The sequence below is a fragment of the Ictalurus furcatus genome, chromosome 27, assembly GCF_023375685.1.
Source record: "Ictalurus furcatus strain D&B chromosome 27, Billie_1.0, whole genome shotgun sequence".
NCBI lineage: Eukaryota > Metazoa > Chordata > Actinopteri > Siluriformes > Ictaluridae > Ictalurus > Ictalurus furcatus.
This window is the reverse complement of record NC_071281.1, coordinates 17,637,420-17,664,746: the sequence shown is the minus strand read 5'-3', so window position 1 is coordinate 17,664,746 and position 27,327 is coordinate 17,637,420. Positions and strand designations below refer to the sequence as shown.

At 41.1% G+C, this 27,327-nt stretch overlaps 1 protein-coding gene across 1 annotated transcript in view; it reads left to right on the top strand.

Annotated features, from left to right (window-relative positions):
• Positions 1-27,327, top strand: part of itfg1 (integrin alpha FG-GAP repeat containing 1) — a 126,182-nt gene that overhangs the window by 36,059 nt on the left and 62,796 nt on the right. The window contains exons 8-9 of the mRNA XM_053616775.1: positions 4,452-4,533; positions 17,052-17,146. Of these exons, the coding sequence (XP_053472750.1) occupies positions 4,452-4,533; positions 17,052-17,146 (177 nt within the window). The remainder of the gene's footprint in view (positions 1-4,451; positions 4,534-17,051; positions 17,147-27,327) is intronic.

The following is a 27,327-nucleotide window of genomic DNA, read 5'->3' as shown; positions in this document are numbered from 1 at the left end:
CCTCTCTCTCTCTCCCCCACCCTCTCTCTCTCTCCCCCACCCTCTCTCTCTCTCTCTCCCACCCTCTCTCTCTCTCTCCCACCCTCTCTCTCTCTCTCTCTCTCCCCCACCCTCTCTCTCTCTCTCTCTCTCCCCCACCCTCTCTCTCTCTCTCTCCCACCCTCTCTCTCTCTCTCCCACCCTCTCTCTCTCCCACCCTCTCTCTCTCTCTCCCACCCTCTCTCTCTCTCCCACCCTCTCTCTCTCTCTCTCCCACCCTCTCTCTCTCTCTCTCTCTCTCTCTCTCCAGTAACTGTGTATCAGTGGCTCAGGCCTCCGTAACCAGCTCTAAATTGACGTTTTGTAATGATCAGTGGAGGCTTGAGATGGGACGCATAATAAATTAGTTCCACACACACACACACACACACACACACACACACACACACACACACACACACACGAGCGTTTTTAAGGACAAAAACCTTCCAAATATCCTGAAATAAAACATCTGGCGTGTGCGAACTGCGCTATAAGCGGAATTATTTTCTAATAATTCAGCGGCCCTTCGATCAAATATTCCTTAAACACGTACGTCGGAAATATCTGGGAGTGTCTGATCACGTAAACTTTGGCGACGGCGTCTCCATGGCAACGTCAACACCTCGAGCACAGTGCTGGAAAAATAACTGCTTGAAGTGGAATGCGTTTGATTCGAACGTTAGATTTGGGTTAATGACGATAAAAATGTGAAAAAGCGGTTAGGGTTAGGTTACGGTACGCAGTAAAGGCGGAGAAAACGATGAGCTAGCATTAAAACAAACCTTAATTAATATTTCGTGATAACGTCTTCGTTATCTTTACTGTGACGTTACGGACCGTCTGATTAACGTTCTCTAATGCAGGAAATAACCTGACGGTGCTGTTTGCAGATGAAACTGTAAAAAAAAAAAAAGAGAGAAAGTCTAAGCTCGTGGTGAACGGCAGCTCTGATGGACGGCAGGAGAACGACGATGGGGTTTTATTCTTCTGTCCGAGCAGATCGACTGCCGCTGTGGGGAATCGGAGCTGAAACACTCTGCACTGCTGTATTCTTCTCCACATGAGCATGAGTTCAATAACCTTTAACGGTGCAGTATACTGACAAGCCTGCTACACACTCGTCTATATAACTCTCATCCCTCTCTCGCTTACGTCTGGATATCCGCGCACGAGCGGTTCAAATGATCACACGCCGCGGTTTATTAACGCTTTTTCTGATGAGCAGAGAAGCACGAGAATGTGAGAGTATGAAATTATACACCTTGCACTTTTACTAAGCAATGTGGGCTTTTAAAGGAGAGGGCAGAATGTAGGAATACTATTATCGGGTACTATGTGTGCTAGGTGACGTACACCTCTGGCTCTTACACCTCTACTCTGCACACTTCTCTAGAACTCAATTAACGGATCTTGTACGGTAGCACTACTTGTATTGTTCTCCGCTTGATACACCGCTTTGCTTGTATTCCCTCATTTCTAGTAGCTTTGGATAAAAGCGTCCGCTAAATGAATAAATGTAAATGTAATGGAAATGTAAACATCGTTACTAGCAAACAGAGCTGCAGCAAACGGCTACTCGGGGAAAACAATGACGCAAGGCGAGTGAAAACCTCAGCTCGTACCCAGTGTGGCGTTCCTGACTCGGTTGAGCAGTTAGTCGGTCACTGACGAGGGATTCTGACGAACGGAACACAAAAACAGACGCAAACAAATCCTGCTTTTCTCCACCGCAGCCTCACGCGATCCAGGGTAACTAATGTAGCTGGAGAATGCATTTACAATCAGCAGAAAGAGCCGGGTATCCGAAGTGCACGTACGCACGTGTGTACGGTTTAAACGGAGCTTACACGTGTTCCGTGAGCTCCACGGTCGGTTAATACGAAGTAGGTCACTTATTTAATTACGGATATGATATGATGATATGATATCGATATCGGGATGAATTATGACGCAATGCACTTTTTTGAGATATCATGACTTTTTTAAAAAAAAAAATATATATATATTTTTAAATAAATCTAAACTACAAAATTCTGTAGTTGACCTTTAAACTCGTTAAACATTTTTACAGATTTTCTGTTTTTCCAGTGTTAAATATATTTTCTTTAATAAATAAGTGTTATTGTGTACATATACACACGAATAAAAATGTACTTTCGTAAAAAAAAAAAAAATTGTTTTAAATTCTTTGTTAAAAAAATCGAGCACTACCGATCGTTTTTTTTTTTTTGTGATTTGTTGCGGCCGAAAACCAACATTTTTTATTTTTTTTTAATTGCGATGCGACTTGCGGAGTTTTTTAACGCTTTTTGTTTTTGCGGGAAAAAAAAAATACTCAAATCGGCGAAATCGCAATCGTACAGAATAGTTTCGCATGTGGTGATTGTTGGTAAACGAGACCTTTTTAGTTGTACTCGTGTTCGACGCACGTGAATGGAAGAGCGCTTCGGCCGAACACGCGTCGCGATGACGTCACGTGACGTGTCTCGGTCCGAATCCGCAAAAAAACAGCGGTAATTTGCGCTAAAAACGGCACGCTCGTCCGAATATCGCGAAGTTTGCTTGATTTTGCGTTTTTTTCTGCGATCGCTAATTCCTGGAGGGACTGACCGTATTCCTGCCCGTATTCCTGCCCGTATTCCTGCCCGTATTCCTGCCCGTATTCCTGCCCGTTTGTGAGCAGACCTGTATATCATGATACATCTCATGAATCTTGTTTTTGAGCCATCTCTCGTAGAACGAAAACCTTTTGACCATGGTCCTCTAACTAAAAATAAATGAATAAAGTTTTTGTTCTAGTTTATGTCCAGTCACAATTTCAAACCGTACAAATGCATACACACGCTATAGATGATGATGGAAAAGGCAGAAATGTGGTGGAGCTCGGACTCACGTAGGTCTGAGATCTGAGCATCTTCTTCAGAGCATGTTGCCCAGTTATCGGACCAAGAGCAGAACCGAACCCTGTGTGTGAGACAGAGGATTTGCGTTGATCCACAGACACAGAACGGAGTCGGCTACAGAAACAGAGTGAAAATCTGGCAAAGCAGCAGCAAACATTTGAATTCAGAAGAAGGGGAAAAACGTTTTTCTTGTGTTTGTGGAATAAAGAACGATGTTAAAGGTGACCTGAAAGAGATGTATTGCGCTGTACTTTAAAATGCAGCGTGAGACAGGGCCGTATCTGTTCCCGTGTGTCCATCACGGTTTATCATGTTGTGCTGTGGAAGTTCAGCAGGACTGCCGTTGATGGAAATTCACTTTCCTTTGACGACTTCTCAGAAAATGGCCTACAATTTGTGAAACATTTGGACCTTCATCTTCTCGCTCTTTCATTCTCTCTCTCTTTAATGTCGTGTCCCAACCTCTCTTCTGTCTCTGTCCTCCATCCCGTGTGTGTGATTTTTGAGTAATGGTTCCTGATGGTGCTGTGGCTTTGATCCACACATTATTAGATCCATATGGAGCTCCAGCTGTCCGTTCTCCGTTATTGAGCTCGGCATTCACCGCAGAGAGACGGCATTTATGTCACTAGGTGTGTGTGCATGTGTGTGTGTGTGTCTCATTAGTGTTGGCTGTAGGACAGCTAGCAGTTTCCATCTGTTCTTGAGCCATTCCCTGCCTGTAATCAATATAATCATACTATAATTAATTCAACGTTTCCTCTGCACTAGCATTATCTGGCCCAGTTCTGTCTCCTCTTTGTTCCACCATCGCTTTTTGCCTGCCAATCATAATCACACCCTGCCTCTACAGCCATGCTCGTCTCTAGGTGATAGCCCGAACGATAGTGGTTTGGGACGGTGCACGGAGACGATCGGAAACACGGTGTCGTATTTATAGGAGTTGGTGACAGTGAAAATTGAGAGATGGTATATGTGGCCCTTCTAGTTCATCAGCTAATGGATGATTAGCATACGTAATATACTGTATATGAACTAGCATGATCAGCTAAAGACTGACTGGATTCAGGAGTAGTAAAAAAACAAAACATATACAGAATAACATGGCAGGAGAAGTCATGTAAAAGTAAAGTAGACATAAGCTCTAGTGTTTGGGACCAAAATGGCTGACGTTCTTGTAAAGCCTTAAAATTTCTCCCATTCTAGTGAGGACGCAGAGTAGATATAAATGACGTCCCTGTCGATCTGAAGCTACCTCTTCATCAGAACCGGCCCGGCCCGGCCCGGGTGGTGTTTCTGTTACACTACCGTGTGCTGTATATCATTGACTTCTTCTGATAGAGTCACACGCCGTTCCTCCGTTCTCATACACATCTAAGTTATGAGCGTTTCCCTAACGGCGCCGCTGACGGCTCTGCCCGAGAGCGACGCGATGGCGATGCTGATGTCGCGGTGCTGAAGATCAGAGCCGTCACTTTTTTTTTATTATATATATATATAAACATTTCAAATGTCCTTCTTCCTCAGGATGGAAACTTCACCAAGAACTACGCAACAAAAGCACCAGAGAACGTCCAACAAGTGGGCCAGTCTGCTTTCGTCGATTTCGGTGAGTAGAGCTTTGGAGCGTGGTGTGTCACTTGTTACATCCGAGTGGTTAAAGTCTTGAGAAAGGGTTTGCTGCTAGGGTTAGGTTAAGAATAAGTAGAATTATGACCGAGATGAAGGATTTAGCTAGCTAGAACATAGCCGGAAGTGTTTTATGTAGACAATATACGAGCAGAATAATAAAAAAAAAAATGATACGGAATATCCTCCGTGACAACAACAAAAACAAACAACAAAATGATTAATTAATAAACGAATAGCGTAGTAATAGTATTAAATTCGTGTGTTTAACTCTGAATTCACGTGAGTGACCTGCTAGCTAATCACTAGTATTGCTAGTTACAGCTTTCTTTAGTTATTAATAGGTTATAGATATAACATTTTAGGCATATAGTTGTAGTAAACTGACTAAGCCAGAGGAAGCAAACGGGCGCGTTTAAGCACAAACTCCTCTTAGATTAAAGTCATGAAGTGCTTTCTATAATGCCGAACACTCTAGTAGTAGATCCACTGTTTATTTTTCCTCACGAGTGTGAAAGTGTGCATCTGATCTCTTCATTATCATCATCATGCCGCGTTATATAATACAGACCCTACAGGAAGGCAGGTCTGAATCAGTGTCTTAGCCCCCGCACACGCCCACGTTTAATCCCCTAAAACTCGAGCACGATCCCATTAAACATTTACATTACAAATGTCCTCTTTGCTAAAGCAGACGAGCGTCGAGGAGGCTGAAATGACACGAGCGCGAGCGTCTCGTCGAATATAAAAGATTGATGAGCGCAGCGCGATGACCCGTGCGATTCAAATGTCTCCTCTCGGTGGATCCTGGCCTTTTGTTCAAATCAGGTTTCATCTGATCAAACAAGGATTTCCCTCCACCTTTCCTTCATTTAATTTGTTACTCGGGGCACTGAGGGAAATCCTGTATAAAGTTCTCTCAGCCGTCGGGGAATAAACGGCGTCGCGAAGCCGAAACTTGGCGGACCGAACCGCGCTGAATCCTGAATGACTCACGAGGACAGACGTTTCATTTCTGAGTAAAAGAAAGGTGCATGGACGTTTTCAGCATCGTGTTGATGATCGTTCTGTTCGGTTTACTCTATATACGTTCCCTCGCTTTTCCTCTCGTTTATCGTATTCGTCTCTCCCTCAGTGCGTTGCTCATTGGTTTATTCTCTTACGTATTAGTGTATCTCACATTTCCTCCTCATTTATCAACGTCTTTCGCTTTCCTCTGTTCTATCTCTTTTATCCATCAGGTCATTTTCATTATTTAGCCATTATCTGTTTATCGTCCTTTTTCATCGTTATTTCGCTTATCTCTATCGGTTTATCTTTCTGAGCCTGTCTCTTGTTTATCTCGTCGATCTTGTTTATTTGTGTTCCTCTCATTTAGCCGTTTATTTTATTTTCCTCGTGTATATATCCGCGCCCCTTGTTTTCCGTGGTTTGTTCCGATTTCCTCTCGTTTAGCAGTTTTTCTCATTACTTTATCATCTGGTTCCTTTCACTTGTTCCATGTTGCACTTGTTTATCTGTTTATCTCATTTATCGGTTTATGTATCGTGTTTTCCTCTCGTTTATCGGTTTGTCTCATTAGTTGATCATCTTTTTCTTCTTGTTGATCTCGCTTATTCCGTTTTGCATTCGTTTATTGATTTATCTTGTTTTATTTATCTTACTTGTCTTGTTTCCATTCTTTATCTGATTTTCCTTAATTAGTGTATAATTTTTCCTCTTTTCTAACAGTTTAACTTTTCCATTTCGCTCTGTTCATGCAGTCATGTCCATAAATATTCGGACATTAATGAAGTAATGGCTGTTTGTAGCTGTCTATCTTGGTATATCGGTATATTGGATTGGAATTAAAGGATGAATATGAGCTGATGAAAAGTGCAGATTTAATTTGACCAAAAGTAATTGGACAAACGAACATATTCACGAATTTAAACTGATTTAAAATGATCAATGACTTCCTGTAGTCTGGAAAGCGGACGCTGGGTTTCCTCCCTGGTGATGGTCTGCCAGGTCTTTTACTGTTGCTGTCTTCACTTCCTGATTGTTCTTGGGGCATTTTGTCTTCAGTTTTTCCTTCAGCAAGTGAAATGCAGCTCAGTTGGATTCGGGTCAGGTGATTGACTCGGGCACGGCAGAATTCTGCTTCAGGTCATCGTCCGTCTGCGGTGTGAAACTCTGTCCGATGAGTTTTGAAGGATTTGTCCAAACGTGAGCAGATAATAGAGTTCTATACACTTCAGGATTCATCCTTCTGCTCTTGTCAGCAGTCACATCATCAATAAACACAAGGGAACCAGGTCCATGTACGCCATAAGTTGAGGTGGTACACATCAGATCATAAGCAGTTCTTGGAGCATCTGTCCACTGGACGTTGTTCGAGAACAATACCGGCTTTTTTTTCTAATCTGTTCTTCCAGCTTTTGCCTTTGAGGCTTACCAGTGGTGTACATCTTGTGGTGAACCCTCTGTATTTCCTCTGGTGAAGTCTTCTCTTGATTGTTGACTTTGACACGGACACGTCTACTTCATGAAGGGTGTTCTTCATCTGGCTGACTGTCGTGAAGGGGTTTTTCTTCACCACGGAAAGAATTCTTCTATCATCTAGCCCAGTTGTTTCCCATGGTCTTCTGGGCATGTTGGTGTCCCTGAGCTTAGCAGTGTGTTCACAAAATAGATGACTTGTCCACACCGAATGTTTTTGCTATCTCTGTGATGGATTTGTTTAGATTTTAATTAGCTTCACTCTCGGTCACAGATCTTAGGACTTCATATCGAGAGTTAACATCAACAGATTCCAAATGCAAATGCCACACGTGAAATCGATTCGACTTTTTTTTTTTTTTTTTCCCGCTTACGTGTAAGTGAAATAATGAGGGAATAACACGCACCCAGCCATGGAACAGCTGAGCAAACAATTTTACAATTATACATTTGGTCCATTTGGGGGTGTCCAAATATTTATGGACCTGACTGCATCTTGTATCATCTCTGTTTATCTTGTTTTTCTTTTGTCTCCTTGTCTATTGGTGAATCTTTTTTCATCCCATTTTTCAGCTTTTTCTTTTTATATTGTTTTCATTCATTTCATTTGACCTTTTCTCGTGTATCAGTTCGTAAATAAGTTCGTATTTATCTTAGGGTTTTTTTTTTTTTTTAATCTTGGTTTGTTTTTTTTTGTTCATCCTGTGTATCTCACCTTTCTCATTTTCTCCTCATCAGTTTATCTTATTTCCCCTCTTTATCTCGTCTACTTCTAAATGATCTGCTTATCTTCATTTTGTTCATCGCGTTTTATCCGTCGGTTCTTTTTTAACCTCTTGTTTTGTAGAATTATCTCTTTTATCGTTTATCTTGTTTTCCTCCTGGCCTTCTTTTGTGTCCTTCGATATCCCTCTTTTTTTTCTGCACTGCTGCTGTAATCTTCTCCAGTTAAAAGTAGAATGCGAGGACGTTCGAGCTCAGTGAAGTACGTATTGACTAAAACCGTCGTAACCGATTTATATCCATAAAATAAGTCTAGTGTGGAAAAAAGTTGGAGATGAAAATTGATTTGCGGATGATGAATGGCTTTTGTAGAATCTGCTTGGCCTGAAGACACCGCTGCGTTCCCGGGAAGAACGTTGAAGAAAATATGACATAAACAATGTGTGCAGCCTTTAATCTGGTCCTGAGATGTTCTTTTAATGAGCACGTTGGACATTAATGAGGTAACTATCAGCGCCAGTTCATTGTTCAATAAACAGCACGAGGTTTAAAGTTAAAAACACTCCGGGTTTTCCATTTTCTAGCCAAGTGTTATTTTATGTCATTTCTAAAACGGGAAGATTGTCAGGTCGTCGGTTTTACGGTCAGGACGAGGTCAAAGGTCACACAGATTAACCTTCCAGCGATAAGACATCCTGTTCCAGCATTTCTGGAAGGTAGCGGATGGCACAACTGAGAAAGAAAGGGAGGAAAAAATGAGGGAACGAGACCGCGTAATAAGCTGAAAAAGATGAAGGGACTAAAGAATAACGGAAAGAGGAGGAACGGAGGAAGGCGAGCCGAGAACGAAAAGCCGAGTTAGGAGAGGAGAGAGAAAAAAGAATTTTAGAAAAATGAAGATAAAGTGTAAAGGGGCTTATAACACTGAGAAAAGAAAAAAGGATGTTGGGAAACCGATCGACTGAATGAAAGACTGCGAAAGGAAGAAGAGCGAGTGTGATGAAAGAAAGGAAGAGGCTGATAATGAAAGGATGAGGGAAATGATGGAGAAAGGATCGACGGCGGAGTGTAAGAGAAGGAAGGAGGGAAGAAGGAGTGCAGGATCGAGAGAGAGAGAGAGAGAGAGAGAGAAGTCTAGACTGTTGGAGTGTAAGAATTAAAAAATAATGAATAGACAGAGGAGAGAAAAGAAAGAAAAGCGGGAGGGAGGCTGAGAATGAAAATAAGAGGCGAGAGAGTGATTGTAGAAGAAGCGACAGAGAGAAAGAGAAGTGCACACCAGCGTTAGTGTGATTTATGAAGATGAATGGAGGGGAGAATAGGCTGAGACACGCAGGAGAGCTGTGTGTGTGTGTGTGTGTGTGTGTGTGTGTGTGGGTCGATATCATCCACCCAGATAAAGGTTTATTAAACATGAAATTAATGCTACAGACTCGTTCTACAGTAAATCACTTTTTATTTCCCTCGTTCCTCGTCCGTCTCGCGTGGTTCCGTTCAGGATCGAACGAGCGTTTTATTGTACGAGGAGTGAAATCTTTCCATTTTTTTTCTCTCTCTCTCGATGCGACGGTGAAGATCACACGAGTAACCTGCTCGGGTTGTACAGCGTACCTCACAGCTCATTACGAAGTCTCGTTACGGAAAACTGTCGAAAATAATCCGAAAATGATCTCTCCTCCCCCCTTTCCTCTCTCCTCCCCCCTTTCCTCTCTCTCCTCCCCCTTTTCCTCTCTCCTCCCCCCTTTATCCTGTACCTGTTCCTTTATTCTGCACAGCTGTACATGTAGAGAACCTGAGCCTCACACCAAGAGTTTCAGTCTGCAATCGTCACCGCGCACGCAAATAATTCACTTGAAAACGGAAAAGTTCAGTGACGTCACGAATCTCAGAGTCTTAACAGTGTAGACATGCGAGAGGCACTCGCATCAGCACTCGCATCAGCACTCGCGTCAGCGGAAATTGTTCGCTTACGTGTCCCTAATAAATATTCAGTTCCTGCTTTTCAGTTAGCGTCACTTCTATGTGTGTGTTACATTTCATACTTTAGGAGGGGGAGTTAATTGAGTATTAATTGGGTATAAACTTATAAGTATTTGGGTATTTGGTTGGCTTTCTTCTGAAGTGCATATGGCACATTTAATGAATAATAGGGCGTGTTTTAATTTAGCGCTCAGGAAAATGATTGTTCAGGCTACATTTGTAAGCGTTCATATTATTTATATGCATGCTGCTTCATATATACTTTGCTGTCTAGACTCTTTATCATATCTCTTTACGTTTTATAACCAATTCCTTGTCTAGTACACGTCATTCAGTACGTCGTTTAGTCGGACAGCGATAATCCGATATGAATCTGATTAAGACGATACTCTGATTGAGAAACTAGCATGTAAACAGAGATTACTGATGACCGTAATCCCATTAAAGTCATACTCGAAGTAGACACAAATGGAATTAAGACGTGTGGAGTATTCCTGTTTTAGTCACGTTACAGACGTGCGTTACGGACACACCTTAATCGCGTCGTGTGGACGTTCTCACCGCGTTGTGCGACAGGACACGTACACACACGGCAGTGATCAACCTTTTGACGGCAAACAAGAGAGCACGGCTGCGTCCCAAACCGCGTTCTAACCTGCTATATAGTAGGTAAGTACGCGGTTTGGGACGCAGCCCACGGCTTCAAGCAGTCGTCTATTTGCACATACGGCACGACAAGTAATTAACTGCATTTGTAGCTTTCGTAAAATCAAAAATGAAACTCCCAAAACTGTACACGGTCCCATAACGAAGACCAACTTGGTCTCGTATGTTGATGTGTGAAATTCTGCCGTGAACGTCGGACGGCGTGGCGTGGGGCGTGGTGTAATGACGTGTGATGTTAATCCATCTATGTTCTATAACACGTAAAACCGGAACATGACAGGAGTATTCTAAAAGCGACGCATGTAAACACTTTAATCAGAATATTGTCTTATTCAGAATAAGGTCAGTAATTAGATTACTGCTGTCCGTGTAAACGTGGTCACTGTGTTCTTTGTGATTTGGTCTCTTGGCCTTCATTAAGTTTGAGGAGACAGCAGCATTGGTCTGTTTTTATTTACAAAGCCACGAGCAGCAGTTATGATTCTCGCTCTTCAGGATTGATTCAGAACTCTGGAGAAAAGCTGAGGCTTATTTTGCACCCTGGTCGTGGAATAATCTTCAGAACACTTTACAGCTTAAACACTTTGATACAGTGGGAGAGTTTAAAGCTCTGATAAAGGAACTCCTGTACCTGAAGAGTGTCATTGCTATTCATAAGCTGGATTTTGTATTACGTGTTTTGTATTATTATGTTTGACTTTGTTATGAAGTTTGTTACTCTGTAATGGCCACGTCTCCCTCGAAAAAACAGATTTAATCTGAAGGGATTTCTTGGTCTAATAAAGGTTCAATAAAATCGAGTTTATCGTTGCACCGTTACTCGCTCTTCATGTGAAAAAACAACATTCGAATCCCGATGATGACCGGGAGTCCAAGAGAGCGAAATTTGGTCATGTGCTCTTAAGGTGGGAGGGGCATTCTCTCTGTCTCTGTCTCTCTCTCTATATAGATAGATAGATGGATAGATAGATGGATAGATAGTGTTAATTAATCTACACTAAGAATGTTAATATTATCCCTAATTGAAGTCATATTTTTGGGATTTGGGATCTGCTGTCATGATGTTTTGGTGTACAAGACATCATATAAAGGACTCTATAACACACATTTAATATGTGAGTAAACATTAATAACATTCTGTTTAAAACCTAATCCTACAGTTAAACCTAGCACTTTCTCCTCTGTCTGGGTTCATTATGAGGTTTATTGATTATTGATGCTTGATGGCTCCCTGGTGATGACTTGTCCTTGACCAGTTCTTGACCAAGACACACACACACACACACACACACACACACACACACACACACACACACACAAACACACCCCGTGCAAAGAAAGCGAATTCTTTCCCTATCACTTCCCCACTTGCCCTGCTTGTGATAAGTTTGACCCGAGTGGGAGGCCGGGACATTTTCTAAGTGTTATTATTGAATCTCTTTGTGTGTGTGTGTGTGTGTGTGTGTGTGCGCATCATACGGACTGCTTAAAGAAACCAATCACGTCGATGATGAAAGCCAGACCCTTGATTTGGGTCTCTGTTCGCTGCATTGGACCACAAGCACCTGGACGCATCTTAATCTCAGATAATTAGGAAATGAACGTTAGAAGCGGCGCAGCGGGAGTGGGAGAGATGGAGAACACACACATAAGAGCGGAGAAATAGTGTGTGTGTTTGTGTGTGTGTGTGTGTATGTGTGTGTGGGTGGGTGTGTTTGAGTTATTCTGCTCACACTCCCGGCTGTCAAGATTGCTGAGACTCTTCCTCTTCTAATCTTCACCACTGACCTTCCTCTCCTTCATTCCTTTCTCAACCAGTTCTCCTCCTACACCCTGCTGCTGTAAACACACACACACACACACACACACACACACACACACCCCTAAGCTCAGGTTTGTTTGTTTGTTAGCACATAGACCCAGTTACATCACCCTAAAGCCTCAGTACATGGTGTTTAAACTGGTGCGCTGTGGTGCAGTAATTCCACAAAATTCTATAAAAATGATGCAGAGTTAATGGCGTGTTAATAAATTCTGGCCCCCGTGAGAGCACATGGCTTTTGCACTCCTGCATCTTCACATAACGTAACTGACTTGTACACCCAGGGCTCTCATTTTATAGATCCCAGTGTTTCAGTCTCGTATTCCTAGGATTCCATGATGTACACAGAGTCCCGTGTTCCCAGGACTATATTCTCAGGACTCTGTTTCCCGGGCCTTGAGGGCCTACAGTGCTGTGATTTCAGCCACAAGTTCTCAGGTTTCCATGTTGCTAGAGTCCTATGTACCCAGGGTTCCATGGTCCATGTTCTGAGTTTTGGGAGAACAGTGCTATATTTCACGCAAGTGTTCACAGGGTCTGACGTTCCTAGTGTCGTATATTCCCATGTTCTCAGGACCAAAAGCTCCCACTGTGCTGCCTAATAGTGTGTTTCACCTAAATGTTCCTAGAGTCCTATGATCCCCTGTTCCCAGTGACCTGTTTTCCCTAAGGGCCCTGTGTTCTCAGGGTTCCATGCTTCCAGGGCTCTAAACGCCCACTGTGCTATGTTTCAGCCAAATGTTCTCAGACTTCCATGTTCCCAGAGTCCGATATTCCCAGGGTCTGATATCACCAGGGTTTCATGCTCCCAGAGCTCTCGTTTCAGGGTACTAAGTACCCACTGCGCTCTGTTTTAGCTACAAGTTCCCGGGGTCCCATGTTCCTAGGGTCCTATGTTCCCATGGTTCCATATTCTCAGAGTTCCCTGTTTGTAAAACTCTAAGCTCCCAATGTGCTGTGTTTCAGCCAAAAGTCCCTATGTTTTCCAGGTACAGTGTTCCCTGTGTCCAGTGTCCCCAAGGTCCTGTGTTTGCATGATCCCATGTTTCCAAGGCTCTGTGTTTTGACCAAACATCCCCAGGCTTCGATGTTCCCATGTTCCTATATTCCCAGGGTTTCAAGGTTTTGTTTTTTTTCCCCCCCAAGGCTCTAAGTGCCAACAGTGCCATGTTTCTGATAAAAGTTCCCATGTTCCTAGGGTCCTATGTTCATATTCCTAGAGTTTCATGTTCCCAGGACTCTATGTTTCCAGAGCACTAGGTTCTTAGTGTTTCAGCCAAACTTTCCCAGGCTCCGAAGTCCCCTGGACTGTATGATTCCAGGGTCCTAAGTTCCCACTGTGCTTTGTTTCAGCCAAACATTCTATGTAAATGTTCCTAGGATTCTGTGTTCCCAGGTTCCTATGTTCCCAGGGTTCCATGTTCCCAGAGCCCTATGTTCCTAGGGTTCCGTATTCTATATATAGTGCTGTGTTTCAGGCACAAATTCTCGGGATCCTACGCTCCCACCCCCACATGTCCTGTGTTCTCAGGGTTCTATCTTTCAGTCCAGTGTTTCCATGGTCCTACGTTTATATGTTTCAGTCCTACTGTACGTTTCCTAGAACTGTATGTTCCAATAGCATTGTTTTCAGGTCTGATGTTTGCGTGTATTTTCACAGAATCCGGTTTCCACTTTTCCATTTTATGTTCGGAGAGCCCTATGTTCCTGGGGTCGTACGTTCTCGTTGTTGACATTTTTCCAGAAAACAACCCTATGATCTCTCAGATCCTTGTGTTTCCATGTTTCGGTTTTGAGACCTTGTTGCCTCAGAATGGAAAGAAGCTTAAACAACCAGACCATATCATACTCTGATGTACTGTTTGCCAGTAGTCTAATCTGAAATCGTGATCGTTAAACCTTTCCACACCCTCCCTCAGAGCCGAAGGAACAGAGATAAACCAATACTTTGCGTTTTTTGTTTTGTTTTTTTAAATCTACATGTACGTCATTGTTAAGAGGAAGAAGGAGTACTGAGCGCTCAGACACGTTTACACGTCCACATAAACCATGTTTAGTGTCAGTTCCACTGAACTCCCTGGTTGTAGGTGTGTATGTGTGTTCGTGATGGTGTATGTGGTGCCGTTATGAACGTCCTAATGAATGCAGAACATATGCCAGACAAAACAGTCCATCTGCTTTATCAGAGCAGTAATTGCTCTTTTCTTTTCTTTTTTTTTAGTAAGTGACAGCTGAAGGAATTTCTCATTAATTGAACTTGCACAAACACGTTTGGCTGTCAGGGAAAAAAAATGAGACCGAGGGAACTGCACTCACTTTTCCACTATCTGGTTGGGGTTTTTTCTTCTCGAGGCGAGAGCGGTGCTCATAATGGGATGTGACATTTAAGTTCTAGTCATTAAGTTTGTGTGTGTGTGTGTGTGTGTGTGTGTGTGTGTGTGTGTGTGTGTTCATTAGAGCATGCTTCGGGCTTAGCGTGTTTTTCACCAGTGTGTCCTAACGACAGAAGAGACTTCATGAGCCTAATAGTGTCTCCATGATCATCACAAGAACATGCATTAGTTCGCATCTCGTGCTGAAGTGCTAATCCGTGTGCTAACGCGCCCACGGGAGCTTCGAGTTCATTAGCAATCGGATGTGCCTTGGTAGCCTTCGCCGATTGAAGCTCATTAGCGACTGAAACCTGAATAGCTTTTGTTCTTGACCACACGCTAGCAGCATCTCCCAGCTCGCGCTAGCTAAAAGGACCTTTGATGCGCGCACACTGTCAGCCAGCTGTCCGTTTGTGCTTCTGCTCCTGGAGAGGCTCTTTGGAGGATTCACGCTTGAATGAGCCGATTAATGCGATACACACTGACACAAAAAAACACACACTCTCGCCTACAGCGCACAAGCTCGCGGTTATACCTCGAATCACGTCCCTTTGTGTTATTATAAACAAATTCTGAGTTCACGCTGAGAAATACGAACAGCGAAGTTTTACTAAATAAAGAGATGGATGTTTAAGCGTCTGATGAGTGAAGTGGACACGCTTTGTGTTGACCTTTCCCATAATGCATCACACAACGAAAGGGGTGGAGCTATGAAGCACACAAACTTTACAAACCCGGTAAAACTGCTAATTTATTTCAAATGATGAAAGAACTAAAGAATCTCCATTGTGCATGCAGTGGTCTGTAAAGGTTTCTTGGAATTTTACTTCTCTTTTGTCCATCCTTCCTTCCATTCATCCATCCATCCATCCATCACCAATTCTTATAGCATCACTGAAGTATCTTCCTTCCTTCTTTCTTTCTTTCTCTCTATCCATCCATCAATCCATCCTTATAACATCAAAGTGTCTTTTTCCATGTTCTCTGTCCATCCACCCTTCTATTTATCCACCCATCAAGCCATTCAATAATCTCCATCCATCATCCATCATCCATCTAGCCATCCGTCCATTTGCTCCACCAGTCATCCAGCCAGCCATGGCTCCACCTTCTAAACCTTTCATGACTAATACTTATATAAAATACGGTACTGTATCTATTGTTTCCATTATAAAGTTTACCTCCATCCATCCTTCCATCCATCCATCCATCCTTCCATCCATCCATCCACTCTTCTTTCTGGTATCTGTTAATTTTCTTTCTTCCACCTATCAGTTACGCACCTTCTTTTCCATACAGCCATCCATACATCAATCTTTATGACAACAATAAAGCAACCTCCAGCCATCCTTCTTTCCAATATCAGTTTATTTTGTTTAATCCATCTTAGTTACCCACTTTCCCATCCATCCATCCATCCATCCATCCCTCCATCAATCTTTCTGACATAAATAAAGCAACCTTCATCCACTCTCCCATCCGTCTATCCATCCTTCTTTCTGACATCAGTTACTTCTCTGTAATCCATCCATCCATCCATCCATCAATATTTAGGGGATCAATAAAGCAACCTCCAACCATCTATCCATCCATGTGGGATCAATAAGATATCTTCCACTCATCTATTTGTCATTCCTTCTTTCCTTCCATCCTTATGAGAATAATAGTGTTTTACATCCATTTATTAATCTATTGATCCATATGACTTCAATCCACACATCACTTCTTCCTTCTTTCCTTCCTTCCTTCCCTCCCATTTCATTATGGCATCAATAAATAATTTTCCATCCACCACCAATCACTCCGTCCATATGGGTTCAATAAACCATCATTCCTCCATCTGTCATTCCATCTTTCCTTCCCCATTCTTATGGGAACATCTATCTCTTCATTTATCTAAAAATCTTTTTCTATCTATCTATCTATCTATCTATCCTCTTAAAAGTGTATATTTTTTCTTTCTCCTTTTATCTCTCCTCTATTTATTTCTCTCTCGCGCTCTCTCTCTCTCTCTCTCTCTCTGTCTCTCTCTCTCTGTATTCTTCCAACGTTCCATCTTTTTTTCCCGTCCTCTCAGTAAACCTCAATCTGCGTACTGATCAGGGCTGAGAGAGAAGGAAACGGAGAGAGAGAGAGAGAGAGAGAGAGAAGATTGAAAGATAAAAGCTGACAGCAGTGTTGAATTGCAGAACACTCATCCTCCCACTCTTTTCTTTCTCCCATTAACACGCCATTATTGTGCATCTAAAAGCCCAGAGCTGCCTATTGGATCCGATTGGCCGGTAAATACATGTTAATAGTCTCACTGCGCACCGCACTGACGTGTTAAATCTTACAGCAGAGGCAGGATTATTAAGGATGGATGATATTGAAGAAGTGTGAAACAAGATGTCAAGCAGGAACGTTTAGTATTTCTGAAACCGTGATTTTATGACGTGTCTGTTGTGGTTTCAGATGGCGACGGTTCTCAGGATCACCTCCTGCCCGTCTGTATGGACGACGCGTGTACGAAAAGCGTCATTTACCTGGCCAGGCCTGGCCAGGAGAAGGTACATAACCCTCCATCATCAGTCCATCAAACACAACTTCTTGTTCATCTTCCCTGCGCATTTTAAACTTCGGGTTCTCTCAGTTCAAGCTGATAAAATATTTCAGTCTTCCAGAGTACAGTACTAGTGAGTTACGGTGACTCAACATGTATTGATGTTTATCTACTTTTTATTATTTATTTATTTGGCTGTCCATTGCCTCTTTTGAGTCTGGTTTCTTTAAGGTTTCTTCCTCGTCTCGGGGAGGGTTTTTTTTCCCCCCTCTGGCTTGCTCATCTACACGTACATCCAGATTTCTGTACAAACAAAAAAGCCTGTGTAGAACCCAAGCAGCAGTTCAATCCTAGTTTCTTTTTTTTCTTCTTTTTTTATAAAGAACATAGGATTGAACCATTCGGATTTGTGTTTGTAGATCACGAAGAGCCATTCTGTTAAAATTAGTTAGTAAGTAAGTAAGTAAATTTAACTTATATAGCACATTTAAACACAACACAAAGTGACCAAAGTGCTGAACAGACTAAGAAAAAGTAAAATAGAGAACAAAATAAAACCAAATAAAGGCAGACAATAGTAATGATGAGATTAAAACGCCTGGGAGAAGAGATACGCTCTCAGCCTCTTTTTAAAAATGATAACAGAAGGTATAAGGCCGATCTCCAGTGGCGATTGATTCCATAAACAAGGGGCGGGGACTGAAAAGGCTCCATCCGCCTTAGTTTTTAAACAGGATGGAGGGACTTCCAGAAGAATCCTATCAGAAGATCTTAGAAGTCTGTTAGATGAATGTAATGTTGGAAGATCTTTGAGATAAGAAGGCGCTTGATCATTAAGAGTTTTAAAGACAAACAACAGAATCTTAAACTGGATCCTAAACTGGACCGGGACCCGATGGAGCGATGCTCAAATTGGGGAAACACGATCATATTTCTTTGCCCCGGTCAACAGCCTTGCAGCTGCATTCTGAACCATCTGGAGACGAGCAAGAGATGGCCGAGAAAGTACAATGAATTACAATAATCTAAACGCGATGTGATGAAAGCGTGAATAACCTTCTCCTAATCTCGGAAAGACAAAAATGTTTTAAGTTTAGAAATAATCCGTAATTGCTAAAAAAAAAAAAAAAAAAACCTATTCTTAACGACCGAATTTATTTGAGTCCAGGATGATACCAAGGTTCCCAACCTGGGCAGAAACTGAGGGGAAGTGATTACGAAGCTCATTAATGAGACCTTCTCTCAATCTCGGGGGACCAAAAACAATTATTTTGGTTTTGTCTTCATTAAGTTAAATACTATACCATTCCATCACAGCTCATATAGCTAGCATACATGGTTAACTCGTAAGCAGCTACGGCTCACTAGCAGTTAAGAGTGGTCCGTGTGCGTTTACAGGCAGAAACGGAGTTGCCGCGAGTTCATCCAAGTACATAAACTAGCAAGTAAATCCGAATAAACAAATGTCCTGGTGCTAAAAGCAAGAGTTTTTCCAAACACTGTACCTCCTGAGGTTCCTATTGGTTAAAATGCTGGCCAATGAGATTGAAGCAGCTCCTCTGTAGAGGAATGTCACGAGCATATGTTCTCGCTACACAGTGAGTGAATGTAATCTCATCCACAACTCATCATCTGTCACGATTATTATACACTCTGTCCTTTTGCCTGCTGTTGATGGACGTCTCACACTCTGAATGTCATGTCGATAATGAGGGGCACGAGTTTATCTCTCCGCTCTCTCTCTCTCTCTCTCTTCTTTCTCTTTCTCGCTCTCTCACACACACACACACACACACATAACATGGAGCACACGGCCTTTGTCATCACCACACGTACATATCCGACACACTGAGTCCCATGGCACGTGTCCACCTTTGTACGCCTGTCACAGGGAGAGAGGGAGTACGGAAAGATGGATAGAGAGAGAGAGGGTGGGAGAGAGAAAAACGAGGGTAGGAAAACACGTGTCGGCTATTGTTGGCTTGTCACGGCTGATGGTCTTCACTCGCATAGACGGAGTGGAAGAAGAGCTCGTCTATTTCTGCTCTCTCCTTGTTCTTCTATTCATCGCTCATTTATTGCCTCTCTTTATCTGTTTAGGACGTAGCCGTAGATGATGCAACATTTTGGATGCGATGTACGGTCAGTTTGGAGTTTGGGGTCAAAAAACAACGACGCAAATGTGGCAATATCTTCAGGCAAAACAGGACGACTGTACGCATAACGTAGAAATAGCTTGAAAGCTGCCTTTCATCATGATGATGATCATCATCATCATCAGCAGCAGCAGCAGCAGCTAAGTAAATGATGCAGTTAGCATGTAGTATTGTAGTAAGGAAATACAGAAATAAAGGAAGGAAGAAAGAAACAAAAGGAAGCAATATAAGTAAACGCATTGTGCTGCTTGGCTGAAGCCTTGCACATCATGCCGTAATTAGTTGCCATTTTCATTTGTGCTCTGCCCAGGGACATCTTAATCTCTGTAAAGTGATGTGTGTGTGTGTGTGTGTGTGTGTGTGTGTGTGTGTATGTGTATGTGTGTGTGTGTGTGTGTGTGTGTGTGTGTGTGTGTGTATGTGTGTGTGTGTGTGTTAGCATGTAAGCCATCTGCAGCCGGTACGAAAGCAGGCGATTGATGTGTATTGATATTGATGATGATGATGATGATGATGATGATTCAGCACTAGTCCATTTTTTGTCACTTATTCGTTACTAAATACGTCCACATGAAGGTTCGCTCTGGGGCTCAGTTGATGAAAATTGTGTTTTAGTTCCAATAACAGGTAATATAGGCTGGAAAAATAACCCTAAGCAGACGCAAATAGCTTTAGTTCAACACTTTAGTCTTCAGGACGATCCATTTCTCAAACGTGGATAAACAGTGCGAATACTAACACAGAGAGAGATTTAGTCTTGTGAAGAAGGTGAGGGAGGCTGGTGAGGGAAACATGTTTTCTGGACATTCCACAACATGAAATGTAACTATAAATGTTTTTGTTTTGTTTTTTTAAAGTATGGAGCGCCATTCTTTAATAAATCAAATGTATAATCCTTGGCAAGCTGCTGTGGTATCAGAGGAGTAAAACACGTCAGGGCATGCTGTTATAGGAAAATACCAACTTCAGGGTGGTAACAGGAACTCCTCTTCATTACTCCAGCACATCGTAACACTAGGACATGAAGTGTTGTATTCTTTACTTGGTGGTAGCGGTGATCAAATCCAGGCAATGCTACAGCTGTCCGAAAAACAAAGACATCTGCAGCCCTTGTTCGAGTGATTAGCGCCCCCTAGCGTCCAGTCTGCTTGGTGTTTATTGAGAACAGCATCAGCAGACTTGGAGACATCATAACTGCTTCATCAGTACCTTTATCTCATCCGATTTTATTGCTAACAGGTCTGTCAGTCTAGTTTTGGTTCACGTACCCTAATGAGGTTCCCCCCGCTACCGCCACCCCTCCAAACTCCTCATAAAGCCGCCGCTCCGTTAGCCGTCTAACGTTAGCCGATGCGTCGGATCGGAGTGCGTCCCTCGTTTCCGGCCCACCGGGGACACAGATTTTAATTTCTTGGCTTAATGAAGCGCCAGGGCTAGGTTCGGGGGGAAGACGAGCCAGGCTGAGAGCTAGAGCGAGCATGGAGCGCTAGAGGAAGTGTACTCGGAGCGAGACATTTATATTCTGCCTGCTTCTCTCTCCATCCAACACATCCCATTACCAGCAGGAAGGCCATTAATGAGTTCACTCTCTTTCTCCGTCTGTCTTTCTCAGCATTGTTTTTGTCTCGCTCACTCTCAGGGCTTCGTTTTGTAGCTGCCTAAGTGAAATTTTGATAACATGCAGCGTGACGTGAAACATGCTTTTTGTCCGACGCACGGTTGTGGCTGCTACATATGAATCTCTTCACACGGGGCACCAGAGACGTAGGTGATGCTCCTCATGCATAGGCACTATGAATAAGGACACTGTCGTTCTCATGGGTAACAGTAATGCTGGTGAATCTTCTTGCGTATCCAGCCTGTTTCGTTATGCCTCCTAATAATCTGTCATTTCCATTTACGTATCGTTAAGTGCACAGTTAACGAGACCGATCGTTTACATGTACGGAGCAGTGCATTACTGCTCAATGATCAATAAAATGTCCAAGAATTAAAAAACAGAATTCGCCCACTCCTAGATCGTACTAGAAGAGAAAACACACTGGTTCTGGATAGTAAAAAACCATCATACGTCTCGGTTTTTAAAGGAAATGACAGGAGTGGAGTTGATTGGATATCACAGCAACAGCCCAGCACACACCTCTTAATAATGTACTCTTTCACTTCAACCCTATTTACTACTCTTGTGATGATAGTATTGTGTTTTTCATGTAATATACTGTTTGTGTCTTTTATTTGTTCAGACAGCAAAGTGAGACAATCGGAGCAGCAGTGTTTACTATATTTTAGTCAAGTAATACGTGGAAAATTGCTCAAACACTCGTTGTTTGATTCATGATCAATTTTTTTGTGTTTCGTACGTGGCCTGTGGTTTGAAGTAATGAGCGCAGCCCTTGTCGGCCAGGTGCTAGTTAGGCTCATCATTGCTGTCACTATGGTTACGACACGAGAGACATGGGTGAGTTTTCACCTGCGGTATGAAAAGCTGTCTGAGCAGCTGTTTGAGTTTTCTGGCATTTAAATTATATGTAAGGAATAAACACGACAGACCGTGCAGTTGTACGAAAATAAGACACGCCAAAGTGTATTATTTTTCTACAACAGCACGGTCTGGAGTGTTATTCTGCTTATACCACAGCGATCTGCCAACGGTTATAATGTTTCATTTATTAACGAATGACGCATCACGCATAACAGCGTTCTTCACCTCTCTCTCTCTCTCTCTCTCTCTCTCTTTCAAAACGCAGCTTGTCATTTTACCAACAAACCTGAAGATTTTCCTGTGCTGGAAAACTTTGCAAAGCACCATGACTATTACAAAGCGCTTACAACAAAGATTCCTTCAATAAACCTTCACTACATCAACAGTGATACGTTAGTCTTAGATTATGTGGCGTATCTGTAGCTATACTATCCATACTATAGCCATACATACTATACTATCCGTACTATAGCCATACATACTATACTATCCATACTATAGCCATACATACTATACTATCCATACTATAGCCATACATACTATACTATCCATACTATAGCCATACATACTATACTATCCATACTATAGCCATACATATTATACTATCTGTACTATAGCCATACATACTATACTATAGATATATATATATATACCCCATACATTCTATACTACAGACATACCATGCATACTATACTATATGTACTATAGTCATATATACTATACTATCTATACTATAGCCATATATACTATACTATCTGTACTATAGCCATATATACTATACTATCTGTACTATAGCCATATATACTATACTATCTGTACTATAGCCATATATACTATACTATCTGTACTATAGCCATATATACTATACTATCTATACTATAACCATATATACTATACTATCTGTACTATAGCCATATATACTATACTATCTGTACTATAACCATATATACTATACTATCTGTACTATAGCCATATATACTATACTATCTGTACTATAACCATATATACTATACTATCTGTACTATAGCCATATATACTATACTATCTGTACTATAGCCATATATACTATACTATCTGTACTATAGCCATATATACTATACTATCTGTACTATAGCCATATATACTATACTATCTGTACTATAACCATATATACTATACTATCCGTACTATAACCATATATACTATACTATCTGTACTATAACCATATATACTATACTATCTGTACTATAGCCATATATACTATACTATCTGTACTATAGCCATATATACTATACTATCTGTACTATAGCCATATATACTATACTATCTGTACTATAACCATATATACTATACTATCTGTACTATAGCCATATATACTATACTATCTGTACTATAACCATATATACTATACTATCTGTACTATAGCCATATATACTATACTATCTGTACTATAGCCATATATACTATACTATCTGTACTATAGCCATATATACTATACTATCTGTACTATAACCATATGTACTATACTATCTGTACTATAGCCATATATACTATACTATCTGTACTATAGCCATATATACTATACTATCCGTACTATAGCCATATATACTATACTATCTGTACTATAGCCATATATACTATACTATCTGTACTATAGCCATATATACTATACTATCTGTACTATAGCCATATATACTATACTATCCGTACTATAACCATATATACTATACTATCTGTACTATAGCCATATATACTATACTATCTGTACTATAGCCATATATACTATACTATCTGTACTATAACCATATATACTATACTATCTGTACTATAGCCATATATACTATACTATCTGTACTATAGCCATATATACTATACTATCTGTACTATAACCATATATACTATACTATCTGTACTATAGCCATATATACTATACTATCCGTACTATAGCCATATATACTATACTATCCGTACTATAGCCATATATACTATACTATCCGTACTATAGCCATATATACTATACTATCCGTACTATAGCCATATATACTATACTATCCGTACTATAGCCATATATACTACACTATCTGTACTATAGCCATATATACTATACTATCCGTACTATAGCCATATATACTACACTATCTGTACTATAGCCATATATACTATACTATCCGTACTATAGCCATATATACTATACTATCTGTACTATAGCCATATATACTATACTATCTGTACTATAGCCATATATACTATACTATCTGTACTATAGCCATATATACTATACTATCCGTACTATAGCCATATATACTATACTATCTGTACTATAGCCATATATACTATACTATCCGTACTATAGCCATATATACTATGCTATAGTTACAGCTGGAACTAAAGTCCGAGCCGCGATGTTATAGACAGAGATAACGCACACCTTCTGGCCTATCAGGTTCGAGTATTTCTAGTATAAGATGTAATAATCATAATGACGGATGGGATCCGTGAGTCATTCTCGATACCGTCGTCAATCTGCTGTTTACAATTACGCAACTCTAAAAATATTAGTCTTGACAATAGTGAAAATGTAATATAATGCCACAATTAAAAAATAGAGCGTTATTCTCCCTCTTTTGCTCTTTCTTTCTATTTCTGTGTCTCTCTTTTTTCGTTCTCTCTCTCTGATGACTTACAGCAGTGTTATTTGTTCAGGTTTGAGCCTTGATTGGATTCTCGATGGTTGTGCAAAGTTCTTGTTCAACACTCAGATACATTTTGATGATAAATGCGCGGCGCTGTCTAGGGGGGCTTCAACTTTTGGGCAACTGCAATTTATTGACTTTATTACAATAAATTTAAGATCTAAGAAGTAAAATATAACAAGGTGGTGGCATGAGGTCCAGACGCGGTACGAGAGAGGCGGACAGTAAAAGATAATAAAAGAGCGTTGTATCGTGTGGATAAAGCAGACACTAGTTCACACCAGGCTTCTGTATTATTACACTTCCGTTGAGCTGCCATGGTGTGATGGTGTGAAATTCCTGGTTGCTTGTCCTGTGGTGTGAACTTGTAGGAGATTTGAATGTCAGAGAAAAGCCGACTTCACACAATAGCTAATACAAAACAAACACTGCGTGCTCTCGGGTGAGCGAGGAACAAGAGGGAGTCCTTGAATTGGAAAGTTCTCGCACTTCTAAAGTCTTTCCATCACACAGGGTCTTTTTTTCCTCTCTCTCTCTCTCCATCATTTCATATCGTTTCAAATTGAATTTGGTTTGAACTTCAGCCAAGATTTATTTTCTATTGGAAGTATTGCCACACTTTGCTGCCACTTGAATATGTTTAACAGTTCGGTTGCATTCTACAGTACCATGCATGTGTGTTTATTTATTTCATAAATCACTAATTATGAAAATTGTTTTAAAGAATGGAGTTTATATTTAAAAAAAAAAAAAAAAAAGTCTATTATTCTGAGAAATTATTAGCGATTTTTCCATGTGGAACAAATATTAACTGAATAAGTTCAAGAAAACACTTTTAATCTGAATGAGCTGAGTAAATGTGATGAATGAAATGTAAAGATGAAGTCATGATTACCGTATGAAGACACAGTGGTTATAATTTAAATATAAAGACGTACGTATCGGCGTATACCGTAGCGCTTAAGGCTCGTGTGTGATACGTGGTGCGTGTTCTAAGAGTCTAGACTGTGTGTTTTGTAGACTGTGTGTAATGTTGTCGTGTGTGTCGGGGCTCTCTGTTCTTGATTTTGACTCTGTCTCTTAATTTTTGCCGCCTCTAATAAACACTTCATAATTAGGAGTGACTGAGTCACTTTTTCTTTTTTTCAGTAGTTTGTTAATTACGAAGTGTCTGATTATCCTGGATGACACTGATTAGCTTCCGGCTCCCGCTCTCTCTGATTAGGTGTGTGTATGTGTTTGTGTGTGTGGGTGTGTATTTCACAGTTACGTTCTCCTAGCCGTGCTACTATTTTTTTTTATTATTTTTTTTAGTCTTGCAACTTTAATTAAGTACATTTTACACTGATTAAAGGTTAGGGACAAAGAAAAATCGCTCTAAATCCTTCCAGACATGTACATAGACCACTGAAAGGGCTCCTTAAATTCCTTTCTTTCTTTCTTTCTTTCTTTTCACTTAACTTATTTTCTTGTTTTTCTTCTCCCCTTTCTTTTCTTTCTCTTCCCCCTTTCTTTTCGTTTTAGCGCTTCGTAAGGGTTCATTTTCTTTCTTCCTTTCCTTTAACTTTCTTTTTCCTTTTTCTCTCCACTTTTCCTTTCCTTTTAGCGCTTCGTAAGGGGTCATTTTCTTCCTTCTTTCATTCCTTCCTTTATTTGTTTCTTTTTTTCTTCCTCCCTTCCTTTTCTTTCTTTCTTTCCTTCCTTTATGTATTCCTCCCTTCCCTTTTTTAACTTTTCGTTTCTGTGTTTCTTTCTTTCTGACTCGGGGAATGAGTTGAACACCTGACACACAGTACGGATGAAGTGTTTTACTGTGGGATGTACCAACATCCATCAAAATAAATAAATAAATAAATAAAGCTATCCGATTTTCAGCGGCTGAAAAAAACGGGATACCAACACAGTGCTCTGTTCTGAGCTCTTTATATCGGTAAGCTGGCTGGCTAGTTACACGGCTATTTATGATAACATTAGCTAGATGGTTCTAGCTACATACGCTCAGCTAAATGAGCTGAATAAATGAAATATTTATTTGTTAAAATGATGACGTCCAATCATATGAAGCTGTACCCAGCTTCATATGCAGATCATACAGGGTTCAGCCAATCAGATTTCAGAACCGGCGTGCAAATGGACGAAGTTCAAATACGGAGTGTTGGAGCTTCTCTGTTCTATACAGCAGGTGGGCTGGAAGCGAAGAAGGAGATCAGACGAGAAATAAGAAGGACCCAGAGGACTTGGGGAAGATATGGCAAGCTGATGAAGGAGTGAAGTTGAGAGATTTAGAACTAATACCAGTGTGGAGGGAATTACAGTCATCCAAGCATCTCGAAACGTTCGGCATCCAATCAGCACGGACGAGAGAGCCGCACAGGCGAGGTGTGAGCCTTGCAATGTTTCAGAGATGAGAAGGAGGGGGAAAAAAAAAAGAAAAGAAAATGACCTTTTCGGTTTGGAGATAATCTGGTAGAGAGAGTCGGGTGGAGAATATTCTCAGCCTTGGACTCTCTTCTCCACAGGATACAGAGTGTTCGATACTTGATAGACTTCTCTGTTCTGGTCACAACATTCAGAAGATCACAGAAGTTCGTATTAACGCGCTGGTTAAAATACGTTCGCGTTTCCATAGTAACGGCTCATTCGCATGGACGCTCACGGACATAACTGATAATGAACTAATATTGAAGAACAGGTTTGTTATTTAACGAAGGAAGAACGTGTCGTCGTTGACGTGGTGACGTTTTCCGTAAGGAGATGTTTGTTAACTTTTATGGAAGGAGTCTCCAGTGTCAGATATGAAGCTGAAACGTTTCCGACATCTTCAGGACAGAGGGCTTTACTTGTTTTGTGGGGGGGTTGTCTTATTAACTTCAAGAGA